Source organism: Bombus bifarius, unplaced genomic scaffold (genome assembly GCF_011952205.1).
Source record: "Bombus bifarius isolate JDL3187 unplaced genomic scaffold, Bbif_JDL3187 scf7180000007970, whole genome shotgun sequence".
Classification (NCBI taxonomy): Eukaryota; Metazoa; Arthropoda; class Insecta; order Hymenoptera; family Apidae; genus Bombus; species Bombus bifarius.
The window spans coordinates 2621679-2635313 of NW_022884356.1; the positions used below are offsets into that span (position 1 = coordinate 2621679).

At 28.5% G+C, this 13635-nt stretch overlaps 1 protein-coding gene across 4 annotated transcripts; it reads left to right on the forward strand.

Annotated features, from left to right (window-relative positions):
• Nucleotides 1-347: 347 nt before the first annotated feature.
• On the forward strand, nt 348-13401 carry LOC117214508 (ubiquitin carboxyl-terminal hydrolase 7). Of its 4 annotated transcripts, none has more exons than XM_033460675.1 (18): nt 348-1255; nt 2332-2430; nt 2765-3037; nt 3143-3261; nt 3543-3677; nt 3952-4146; nt 4259-4430; nt 4528-4720; nt 4816-4969; nt 5134-5328; nt 7907-8128; nt 8410-8704; nt 8859-9078; nt 9153-9320; nt 9411-9915; nt 10013-10084; nt 10146-10245; nt 10414-13401. In XM_033460675.1, the coding sequence occupies exons 1-18, from the start codon at nt 1162-1164 to the stop codon at nt 10536-10538; spliced, it is 3336 nt and encodes a 1111-aa protein (XP_033316566.1). In that variant the 5' UTR covers nt 348-1161; the 3' UTR covers nt 10539-13401. The 4 variants fall into 4 exon arrangements, with proteins under 4 accessions (XP_033316566.1, XP_033316576.1, XP_033316574.1 ...); XM_033460685.1 differs by having other exon boundaries at nt 10435-13401; XM_033460683.1 differs by having other exon boundaries at nt 10152-10245.
• The last annotated feature ends 234 nt before the right edge of the window (nt 13402-13635 follow it).

A 13635-nucleotide genomic window follows, 5' to 3' on the forward strand; every position in this document is an offset into this window, starting at 1 on the left:
ATATTTATCCATTTTTTGGTAGAGTTATTTTATTAAATAAATAATATTATAAACAGAAAACAGCACATACGACTATGAATTATTTTCATAATAATTTATTTAGAATTTATTGTATCAATGTACTATATCATATATCATTTACTATACTTAACTATAAACTTAAATATAAGAACAATGGTATAGAATAATATTTTTCAAAAAATACAGATAGAATTGAATCTAAGACTGGATTTTAGTAAGTAATTGATCTAACCCTGGTTTGTAGTTATTTATATTTGCCGCGTTGACAAGACAAAAGGTAGCATCGAGTGTGCTATCTAAAAGACGTTGAAAATTTCGTGACTTGTATGAATTGTATGCAGAACAGACAGGCAGGCAGTAGAACAGTGTGGTTTGTCGCCATTTTGTTTATTTTCGCGTAAAAGAGGTCTGAAAGACTATCATCGAAGCAGATCGTCCTGCTTCGTCCGTGAAAAGATCAGCTGAGTGTATCAGTGATCAGGTTAAAAAGCTGGAAACACTGTACGAAAGATTTGGTTGTAAAGGTGATCGTTGCCAGAGGCTGGATGAAATAGTAAGATCGAAATATAGTAGATTGGTGGTTTGCAAGAAGTACGTAAGTTTGACGATTAGTAGCGCGCCGGTCCCGCGGTGCGGAAACCGTTCCTCGGATCGGTCGAGAAAGAGCGAGGTGATACATAGTGAAAAGTGCGAGGAAGATAGGTTCGAGAATAAGGAGAGAAATAGTGGCGACAAGAGCAGAGACAACGTAGAAATTACGAGGATATCTCGCAAGGGTGGAATATATGCTGTGGGCGTCCCCCGAAAAAGCGGGGGCACTTGAGAGCTGCAGAAATTGGTCTCATCGCAAGTAAATATCAACCATCGTCGAGTGGCAAAAAGACGTCGTTCTCGAGTCGTAGTAGTGACGCGAGCCCGGTTGCGATTGGAATCGAACAACTAAATCAGCAACATTCGCTCGAGCAAAAATCTTCCGTCCCTGACGAGAATAATCAACCCGTCGAACGACAACAGTCCATTTTTACTCGAAACTCGTCTGCAGTTGCATCAGTTAAATTAACTTCAGAAGTAACCTCGACGGCGGAAGCCGCCTCCGAGGTTCCCGGCGCAATCAAGACGACCATCAATATCGGCATTGCGATGAACCACGTTAACGATCAGGAAAATCTTAAACAGCTCAACCTGGCACCGGTTCAGGTCAATGAAGTCGAAGAAATGGATACACAAGAAGGAGGTACGGGTTACCCTCATCTGTTTCATTTCATTGAAATTTTTCTAGTTTTTTCTATTAGTTTTATATGTTTTGATTTTTGCTTTGAAGGTTATGGGAAATTATTTCGAACTTTATACGTTGATACGAACATTTTACAGTGAACTTTCTTTACGTATGTACGTATTTTAGTCAAAAATAGCGTTAATTAGAATATAAGATAAAAATTATGTTGGTTTTAGAGTTAAAAATATGTGACATATTTATATGATTTCGATAATTTGTGTTATATTATGCTACATTTGGGATAGTTTTGATTCTATACTACTTGATTGGTTTGTTGCATAGTCATGCAGTTTATATATTCAAAAAGAATCAAAATCTATGTGTTGATGTCTATTAAAATTTTCATTATAGAAAATATTGCAATGGGATATGTATTTAATATATATGTATAATACGTAACACACACACATGCGCGCGCGCGCGCGCGCCAATATAGTATGTATGTTGTATATAATCACGCAAATTATATTAACTTGACAAAGAAAAGTAAGATTCTAAATATATTTTAAATGTACTGTTATTTTTTGTTTCTCTACATATCTATATAAATACTTTAAACACTTAATGTTAAGTTACTGAATGTATATATACTCTTTTTAACAACTTATAAATATATGGTTATAAGCAGACCTTCATTTGATGAAAACATTCATTTGTTTTCTAATTATGACACAATGACTGGAATTTGACACAGCATTTTTCATCAAGTTTTATGTGTATAAATTACTACATGGATATTTCTGTAAATCACTTTTTTAAGTTTATTATAAAACATTAAGTAAATTTTTTACTTTTATATATTAGTATTGTGGATAATCTACAATTCAAACAGCTCAAATATACAACATTCCTTTGGTACTGTTTATAAAATACAAAAATACTGTTAAAAATTTATATATTATATACAAAACAGCGCATAATTCATTGTAAAATGTAATGTTATCCGTCTAATTTATTGCTAAAATTGTTATGAAAGCTTTTTTCAAAAAGCAGCTTTTAAAAATTTTGCAGTAATAGATGTCTTAACCTTCTAGAAACACCAAATGATGGTGGAGGAGATGGTAATGATACTAGTCCTATGAACGGAGAATCAGAATTAGCTTGTATAGTTCAAGATCAAGAGATGGAGGAAGGTAGGAGAAAAATATTAAAAAAAAGATTATTTTATTGATACCACCTTTCTTACAAATTAAACACAATATTAGCATTAAAATCTTAATAAAAGGCATAAATGTTTGCTAACAGTGACAGCTTACTTAAATTTTATTAGTAATTAAATTCAATTAGCGATTAAAGGGAACTTAAAAATTGTGGTATATAGATACATAATAGATATTAAAAGTTGTTATAAAAGTTATAATAAGTTATGATGAGTAAGAATATTATAATGAGATGTAATCTAATGTTGCAATTATAAAAATTGAAATGCACATCATTAATTATAAATCTCAATATCTTTTTATTTAGATGAAGCAAGATCAGAGGCAACATTTCGTTATACAGTGGAAAATCTTTCTAAAATGAAAGAAACCCAGTTGTCACCTCCATGTTACGTTCGTAATTTACCATGGAAAATAATGATAATGCCAAGGTCAAGTCAGACACAAGATAGAGCTCCTCAGAAATCTCTTGGTTTTTTTCTGCAATGTAATGGAGAAAGTGAATCATCATGGAGTTGCTATGCAGTTGCAGATCTTCGATTACTTTCTTGTAAGGAAGGACAGGAACCATTTAGTAGAAGTTAGTATATATTTTCATATACTAATATTTTATTTTTACTGAAGATTGTTTTGTTTCATTAAATTTTAATTTAGTTAATATTATGATTCTGTATTCTTATTTTAGAAATTCAACATCTCTTCTATAGTAAAGAAAATGATTGGGGATTTAGTCATTTTATGACATGGCAGGATGTCCTGGATCCTGATAAAGGTTTTATTAAAGATGATTCTATTACACTTGAGGTTAGTGTGATATTAGATTTTTTAAATCAAAGAGTAATAGAGAAATATTTTGTTTAATTTGATATAAAAATTTATAGTTATTCATTACTTTTATTTTAGGCTATCTTCAATCAAAAATTTTTAAAAATTTCCAATTTTCTGGTTATGTTATAATTTAATTCTCTGAGGAGGTTTATGAAATATTATATAAATATTAAGTTTCAATCCATTTGTTTCGTAAATATTTTCTGTAAACATACACGTTTATAGCTAATTTTATAACATTAATTCTTTTTAAATAGGTTCATGTCATGGCTGATGCTCCACATGGTGTCAGCTGGGATAGTAAAAAGCATACAGGATTTGTAGGCTTAAAAAATCAAGGTGCTACATGCTATATGAACTCTTTACTTCAAACTTTGTATTTTACGAATCAGGTAGGTTAATAAATTCATTTCGAGTATTTCAAAACTTAAATATTAACTATAATTGTTATTTGTATGAGTATGTGCTGTGTATATTATGTTAATACAAATTTCTAAAGAAACATTGATAGTGATGGATATTATGAAATTATCAGATTAACAGAAGTAAAATAAAATTTGTTGTATTTTTTAAACTAAAAACTAATTAATATTCTTTACTTTCTAGATCTTAAACTTTTTGTGATTGTAATATAAATATTTAGGTATTTATCCTTTATGTTTCTAGTTACGTAAAGCAGTTTACAAAATGCCAACAGAAAGTGATGATTCTAGCAAAAGTGTTGCTTTGGCTTTACAAAGGGTATTTCATGAATTACAGTTCTCTGATAAGCCAGTAGGTACAAAAAAATTAACCAAAAGCTTTGGTTGGGAAACATTGGATTCATTCATGCAACATGATGTACAAGAATTTTTACGAGTGGTAAGGAATTAATGTACTTACTACTATTTATAAAATCCTTAACAATAATCTGTAGTATTTTAAGCTTTATTTATCAATGATAAGAGTTTTTCTTTACTAATAATTGCTTTAGCTTTTAGACAAGTTGGAAAGTAAAATGAAAGGTACATGTGTAGAAGGTACAGTGCCAAAATTATTTGAAGGAAAAATGGTCTCATTTATCAAATGTAAAAATATTGATTACAAATCAACTAGAGTTGAAACTTTCTATGATATACAGTTAAATATAAAAGGAAAGAAAAATAGTAAGTATACGAAGAAATATTTCTTATTAAATACATAAAAATTTCATGTTTTGCGTATTATTTATAAAATTTTATATTATGTAAAAATTAACTTTAGTTTATGAGTCTTTTAATGATTATGTGAGTACTGAAAGTCTGGATGGTGATAATAAATATGATGCGGGGGAGAATGGATTGCAAGAGGCAGAAAAGGGTGTTATCTTTTCATCATTTCCACCAGTGTTGCATTTACATTTAATGCGATTTCAATATGATCCAGTTACAGATTGTTCTGTAAAATTTAATGATAGGTAAGAAATAACAAAAAAAATTATAATCTTAATACATAGAATCTATTTTTTCATATTTGCGATCTTTATGTCTATATATATTAAATTTCATTAAGGTTTGAATTCTATGAAAAAATAAGCCTTGGCAAATATTTACAAAATAAAGAAGCAACAAGTGCAGATTATACATTGCACGCAGTCTTAGTACACAGTGGGGATAATCATGGTGGGCATTATGTTGTATTTATCAACCCAGCTGGTGATGGAAAAGTATGTGCATTTTTTATTCTAATTATTTTATTCTAATTATTTTATTCTAATTTAGTTAGAAATAATTATGTATTTCTTTTAAACATAATGTCATTTTCTATTTAAATAATTTTAAATAATTATATGCAAATATCATTGATTGTGTATACTCAATTCTGAAACAGTGGTGCAAATTCGACGATGATGTCGTCTCAAGGTGTACGAAACAAGAAGCTATTGAACACAATTATGGTGGTCAAGATGAGGATATGTCTATAGCTGTCAAGCATTGTACGAACGCCTATATGTTGGTGTACATAAGGGACTCTGAGCTGGAAAACGTCCTACAAGAAGTCAAGGAAGAGGATATACCTCAAGAGGTCAGAAACGTCCTACAAAGAGAGCTTTCCCAGGAGTTGAGCGACCATGAACGTGACAAAGACGCGACTGACTCAATCAAAGACTCACATACAGAGACTACGACTCTTCGTCCGTGCACGCAAAATTCTCGAAATCCAAATCTCTATATTCATGATTTTTGAAGAGATGGAAAGAGTTGCAAATTGGTTGAATTCTTTTCCAATAAAACTTCCCATTTCTTAAATATGTCTTGAGCTAATTAGCTCATAACATATAAAATCATCAAATTCATAAAACATTACATCAAGTTATATACAAGGATGAAATAAGTTCAATAACATAGGAACGTATTTGAATAGATTCAATATTTTGGATATGTGAATTAATCAGAAAATAATATCTACAAATTAAATTTAATAAATTAATATTTTTTTTAGCACCTATACATACATATATATATTTTCAAATATTTGTTATAAAATTTCTCTTAATATTTTTTAATAACCAGAAATTTATAGCGTTATCAGCTACAGGCTGTTATATCACCAAATGTTGATATTGTATACATTGTGTCCATTTTCAGATACAGCATGTTGTATGTAATACGTCACTCTTATGTGACTTAAAAGTGTTACGCGCGCATTACTTTGCTGATATTTATTACATATTTAAAAAAGAAAGGAGAAAAAAAAATATTTCATTACGTTATATTGAATTGATGTCTATATACAAAGATATTTGGTTTGAAAATGACAGTTAATCAATATAAAATGTTGTATTACAGTTATCTAATATGTATATTATCAATAGATTTTTATTAGTTAATGTTATATAGAGATTTGTTTTATTCAAATGAACGTATTTTAATCTTTTTGACAGAGGATTTTTTTTGTATGGACGATTGAGTCATGTAAAAATTAGATCTTTGTTGATTCTTTTAATTTATTTTTCTCGTTACTTAAAAATTTTATATTAATTATATATTAGTTGATTGAAGGTTAAACAGCTATAATTAATGTACGCGTTGCACTTCAGGTACTATACAAAAATTGAAATCGGGTTGGCATAAAATCTGATTATTAGGCTATTATCATGGTGAGCCTTAGAATCAGTTTGAAATGTTTATTGTAATAAATATTGTATGATATTATACCTAAAAAAAATAATTGTATTGTAGTATTCTAAAGCTTTGGGTAACAAATGCACAGACATATCGCAGAATAGGTTGAAATGTGTGAATAATTATAACAAAAGTACAGGCAAGAAAGACTTATTAGTTAATAGAGTGAGATAATTATTCAAAATCTGATTTAAAATAATGAGTTATAACTCATGAAATAGATAATGCTGTGGGAAAAAGAGAAAATGAACAATAAGTAGGATTTATTAATGTCTGCTACTTCCTTAATACGTCTTCTAAGGTGTATTTGTTATTTAATGAAGATCGTTTAGTGAGTGAGGTGAAATGTGATTTATATTATTAAATCTATGATTTTCACGAATTAACACTTTGAATCAACGTTAATAATAAAATTAGGATATTGAACCTTGTAATGAGGTCTGAATCAATTAATCGAGTCGTTAATTCATTAAATTTTGTCAATGTTCATAGTCAGTATGACCATCAACAGATGCTATCTATTTATTTGTTGTTACGTATTAATAAATAGAAAAAATTCAATGCCTCATGAACAAAGTGAATATTTCATAATAACTATAAAATACCTATATATATATATAATATATAATATATATATATATATATATTACTCTTTATCTTAGGCATAAAATGAATGAAAAAATATAGAATAAACTGTTGAATACTAGAGAATTTCAAACACTAAAAATCATATTAGTTAATTTGTTACCATTTTTACTTTTTACTTGTTAAAAATGTAGTTGTTTTATTATTTAAAACATCCGCATGACAGTAATTCAATATGTAAAGCATCTCCACACTACTATAGTTATACATTACATTCTTTTTATTATTTAGCATAAATGATGGTCATGTATTTTTGTAAATATTCATAGCACACAGGTATGATAGTCTAAGATCTGCAAATATCAATTATTAACATTGTATGATTCTTGATTTCAAAGAAATATATAATATAACATTGTGTTTTATACTTTAATCAAAATGTAGTAGACAAAACGAAGATAATAGGAAATTTATTTTTTAGAACTATGAAACAAAAATTTAGTACATTTCATAAATCATTATTTAATTATTTAAAACATCATCCCTGTGTAAAAATTTATTAGTATTTTATGTATTTTATATATTTTCTAATTGTTTGCATTAATTTGAAGTACATTACATGAAACCATCATTTACAGCTGAATAATTTTCATTGTGTAATTGTTTGACTTAGTAGTCTGTATTGCGGCAGATGAACAAAATTAAAATTATATAAAGGACAAAACAAAATTCATTCTTTTGATGTTTCGAATACTATTTGTTCTCGAATCTCAAAAGCATGATACTAGCACACTGCTTTTCTAAAAGTTTAAATTTTAGAAGACAGATGAGGAAAAATTACCAATGAGATGAATTTAGTACATATATGGATAATTTTAATTTTGTTGGTCTAGCTGGTGGAGAGGCTGCAAGAGGAGAAGAGGCTGGAACAAATACGAAGAAAGGAAAGAACAGAAGCATACTTGTATATAACCGTCAACGTCCTTCTTGAGGATAATTTTGACGGTCACCAAGGGAATGACTTATATGATCCAGAGCATGCTTTGTATCGTGTATTTCGCGTACGTAAGCAGTGTACCTTGCACGAGTTTCTCGAATTGCTGAGTGATAGCTTGGTAAGTGTTGACAAATTTTTCATGCTATTACTCTCATCATATTGTATTAAAATATGCTACTATCGATATTTTATTTTATCGATATTTTTAATTATTTGATATTGAAATATTGGTGTGACTTCATAATATGTGCTACTAATTGGTTATATATTATATTATTGTGATCATCTACAAACACGGTAGGTGATTAAAAAAATTGTACTTAAAAGTGAAACAACTATTTTATCAAATTGAAGGATACAGAATCTAAATAATTAATTTTATGGGATTTTTTTCTACAGAAATATCCAATAGAACAAATTCGTTTGTGGCCGTTAAATGTGCGTTCAAACCAGACTTGTAGACCAATGCCAATTGAATTAGAAAATGACCTACAAAAATCCATTTACCAATGCGCAGAGAACCCAAATGTTTGGAACGTGTTTGTTGAACTTGTTCCTCCAGATTCTGATCTAACAGCATTGCCACCTTTCGATAAAGACACTGATGTTCTGCTATTTTTTAAATTATACGATCCCAAAAATAAGAAGATTCATTACTGCGGACATCATTATATGCCTGTCACAGCTAAAGTCCGTAAGTTTTATTTTAAATAACTTCCTTTCTTTAATTTCATTTTTTGCTATAATGTTATTGTCAGAGATTAAGAAACAAATTTATATATTATAAAATATAATAGATTTATATCTTCATAACAGTGGAAAATAATTGTTATCACGGTTTTGTGCAGAGGAACTTATACCAATCTTAAATGAAAGAGCCGGTTTCCCACCTGATACAGAATTGGCTCTTTACGAAGAAATCAAACCAAACTTGGTAGAAAAGATAGACAACTTAACAGAACCATTAGAGAAAGTCCTTGAGGAATTAATGGATGGAGATATAATTGTTTTTCAAAAAGAGGGTGACAATCAAATGTATGAGCTTCCAACATGTAGAGAATACTTCAAGTAAGTTGAGAAACATTTGTAAAATTTGATATTTATACAAATATCTTTATACAAAAATTTTTGTTATATTTCAGAGACCTATTTCATAGAGTGGAAGTTACATTTTGTGATAAAACAATTCCTAATGATACTGGTTTTACAATGGAACTTTCATTAAGAATGACATATGACCAAATGGCAAGAGCTGTGGCACAGAGACTTGGTACAGATCCTTATCTTTTGCAATTCTTTAAATGTCAAACGTAAGAATATATATAATATATAACTATGCAATTTTATATACTTTTATACGTCTATATTATATATACAAATATTTCTTATTACATTTGCAGCTACAAAGATTCACCTGGTCACCCACTAAAATGCACATTTGAAGGTTCGTTGAAAGATTTAGTTTCTTATTGTAAACCTAAAGCAAAAAAGTTATATTATCAGCAACTTAGTATTAGAGTAAATGAACTCGAAAACAAAAAGCAGTTCAAATGTATATGGGTTGGTCCGTCTCTTAAAGAAGAGAAGGAAATTATTCTTTATCCTAACAAAAATGGAACAGTAGCAACACTGCTGGAAGAAGCTAAAAAACAAGTAGAATTATCAGAAAACGGATCTGGAAAATTAAGGATATTAGAAATTAATTCTAGTAAACTTTCGCCTGGACCAAGGGAAGATGTACCTTTAGATAATTTAAATACATCTGGCACAAAATTATACAGGATAGAAGAAATTCCAAATGATGAGTTAAATTTAGCAGAAGATGAAATGTTGGTTCCTGTTGCCCATTTCCACAAGGATATTTTTTCAACATTTGGTATTCCCTTTTTCTTTAAAATCAAACATGTAAGTATAGTAAAATATGAAAAGATGTTTTTTCAAGTAAATATTTTAATTTTATAATTTTACATTGTTTGTATTTTCATCGTTTGTGTGTTTACAGGGCGAGCCTTTTCCAAAGATGAAAGAAAGACTATTGAAGAAGTTGGGGGTACAAGAAAAAGAATTTGAAAAGGTAGGCATCCTAATCTAATTTTATTTGATATTCTATGAGAATTCATAAAAAAACTTTGAAGTTTAAGTTCGCGGTGGTGACGATGGGTAAACCACACTTTATTATGGACTCGCCAGAATACTGCATGGACCTTGCAGATTTCCGTATTCATCCAAATCAAAGTAAGTGTTCAAATAAAAAAGATACAAATAAAAAAAAATACATACACTCACACATGCATATAAATACAAACGTCAAAGTTTTGATAGAAAATATTAAAATAGGTGAAGTAGCGAATAATTTTACAGTAAAAACTTTAAATTGACGTTGATGAAAAATAAATTTTGTAGTTTATCCATTTTTAAACGCAGGCACATCGCCACTTAGGCCTTGGCTCGGCCTAGAACACGTCAACAAAGCGCCAAAGCGCTCTCGTATCAACTACCTCGAAAAGGCCATTAAAATTTACAATTAGATTTTCATCACACGAAGAAAAATGAAATTAGGCAGCCACTCATATAATTTATACGACTCTATAGTAAGAAAGCGACGTTTGACATAGGATGGTTGGAAATGCGTTTATGTATTCGGTTCTTCAACCAGATAGTGCGCGGTTTTAATATTATGATCATGTTAACAAAAGGTAAATCTACGCTTTGTATACGATGGATTAAGAGACTGTAATGAACATGCAATGATATTTTATACATCATGGAAGTTCTCCCTTTCGAATCGACAGGGATTTTACGTAATGGCTGGATCAATCATATATACTGATGATTGATTCCACTATACTGCAACAATGGATTCTATTTGTGAAATTTGTAAATATTTTGTCACTCAGTGACAGTTATTTAACAAATATTTTTGAAAGCACTGTTTTTCACTGCTTTTACGTCTCTCAAGAGTAAGAATTTATTTAAAAGCATATTTTATTACTAAATAAAAAAATGCTTTTGTGTCAAGAAACAGTAAGGTATTTATAAATATAGCGCATTAGTTTAGAAAAGTATAATTTTTTTTTTAAATCTCGGTTATTTGATCCTGCCATGTAAAATCTTTGTAGCTGAATATAATGAGACCCAAAGAAACATTATGTACTGTTCTACGTGATGTAATACTTAACGCCCATTATCACAAAAGAATTGTCTACATATTCCTGTTTTATATTATATTCAGGATGTTTGAAACGCAGCCATACAATTACTTTTTATAACCTTCTTCATATTTCTTCGCAAAATAGCAAAACATTAACATCTTGTTTATAGATTCGTTGCTTATTATACTTTAATTGAAGGGGAATGTAATTAAACAGTACGAAATTGTTGCATAACAAAAATTATTATAAAATATTTACAAGATAATTCATAAATAAAATTTTCGATTTGCTTTCCAAACACCCTGGATCTTTTTATGTTTGAGTATATTCTTTTTTGTGTATGTTCTCTACATCTTTTCCTATATATTTTACTGGGATTCTATGAAATTTTGCAAATATCTAGCAGTAGACTAACATATTAATGAAGCAGTTTCAATTAAAATAACAAAAAACTGAAAAAGAATGCATCAAATATGGTGAATGTTGAATTCACTGTGCTATGAGCATAACTATATGGAATGCATTGGAAGATAAAAGTTGTTGTTTAAAAAAAAGTGTTTTCACCATTTCGTTAATTAAGCCTTTGTTTTTGTTTTATTAAACATTATTTCATAGCTTTGTTCTTTTTTTTTTATTCTTTGCATACACTCTACGCACGATAACTTGCCACGATGTTATTACTAGATCTCCTATTATTTATGAATCATCTTTTATTCAACATTTCCTCCTCTCTTAACTGTGATTATAGTCTTTCTTCGAAACGTTTAAATCCATGGCTCCACAATACCTAAGAATGTTACTAAATGTTGAAAAAAGATGGAGCAATTTATTCAATTTATTTAATAAATAAATCTTTTTCTAAGAGAGTAGTTTGTTGCAATTATTAAAAAATAAAGAAAGGAAAGAGTTTTAAACTTTAAAAGAACTCTTTAAATAGGTCAAGTTAATGATTTTAATTCGAGCTAATTAGCTGTTAGTCTATTAGAATAATAAATTGCTGCAGCTCAATTGGAGCGGTAATTTATATCGATTGAGTATATAATTTAAAGAAATACGTCAAATGTAGCTCTTACAATGAGTATGTATTATTCATGATGTCACATGTTTTCTAGAGCGTATTTCAACATCGACGAATAATTACTATGAATCGATAATACATAAGAAATTTATGCGATGTGCAGTAATATTTACGAAGACTGGACATGCTAATTGTGAAGATTGCAATATTTTGTAAACCTAAACGTGATTGTACAGCTAGTTTGACTAACTACAGCCGTAATTTTAATCATGTATATGCTTGCAAATGTTTCGTTATAAACATGCAACTTGCAGTCGCTTATCTTTGTTTTCGAAAATAATTTTAATATGTGTTCTGTTAAAAAATATAGATAGAAATTCTTAAATAACACATTTCATTACGTGATTTTGAAATGAACTTTCTTTGTTCTCTTTTTCTTTTTATTTCTTTTTCAATTCATAAGATTATTAGAATCATGTAAAGATAAGACACTAAAAGGAAGTACATATTTTTTAAACATTAGAAAAATTGAAAACTTCATTTTTCTTTTAATTAAATTATATACAAAAACTTAATGTTTAATTTTTTGTAAAAATATTAGTATTCATAACTGGTTTTCCTGACAAAAGTAAAACGAAAGTTTTGATCAAAGGATGTCATGAATAGGGCATATGTATTTACCTGGAAACATATGTATTCATTATGAAAATATGAATTACACATTTTATTAAATATAGTATCAATTCCGCATATTAGTTGTATACATATACATTTTATTGTTATGTTCCTCAATGAATACTAACAATAACAATGATTTTAAAGTTGGAGATAGTATGAATATCACTTATGACGATGTTAATAGTATCTATGTATTTTTTACACTAAATCATATGAAAGTTATATTTGAAAAGAATTACTTAAGTTATTGTATTATAATAAAAAAGAGAAAAGCAAACGAAAAAAAATATCAAATTTATATGTAACAAATAATCCGCGAAAATATGCACTTCTGATATATAATATAATGCTTGTAATTAATTGTAATGCTGTTTCTGTTTTTGTACAGCTAATATTGTAGCAGCTGCTCAATTGTGATTGTAAAGTTCATCAATAATTTTTCACTAATTTTTTTCTAAGCAAATAAAAAGCAAAATACACACAATAAACGAGACTATACAGAATGCATAAACAAGATAATAAATAAGAAAAAGAACATTTTATGAATTTATTTGATTATCTTCACATGATTTCAGTGTGACATATTTCAATTCGTTTTTCTTCGTACGTTTACTTTAATATTATTTTCTTTTTAAGGATTGAGATAATATTTATATTAGAACAATGTTATTGTTCGACATTACATTAACTTATTTAAAATTATATAATGACACTAGTACGAAATACTTGATTAAAAAATTACATTATAAGAAAAATTCATTGTTGAGATAAAATATT

Coding starts and splice junctions, on each gene's coding strand:
- LOC117214508 (XM_033460675.1), top strand. CDS start 1,162: ATGAACCACGTTAACGATCAGGAAAATCTTAAACAGCTCAACCTGGCA. Junction 10,085..10,145: donor AAGAAAAAGAATTTGAAAAG/GTAGGCATCCTA, acceptor AAAACTTTGAAG/TTTAAGTTCGCGGTGGTGAC. Junction 10,246..10,413: donor CCGTATTCATCCAAATCAAA/GTAAGTGTTCAA, acceptor TAAATTTTGTAG/TTTATCCATTTTTAAACGCA.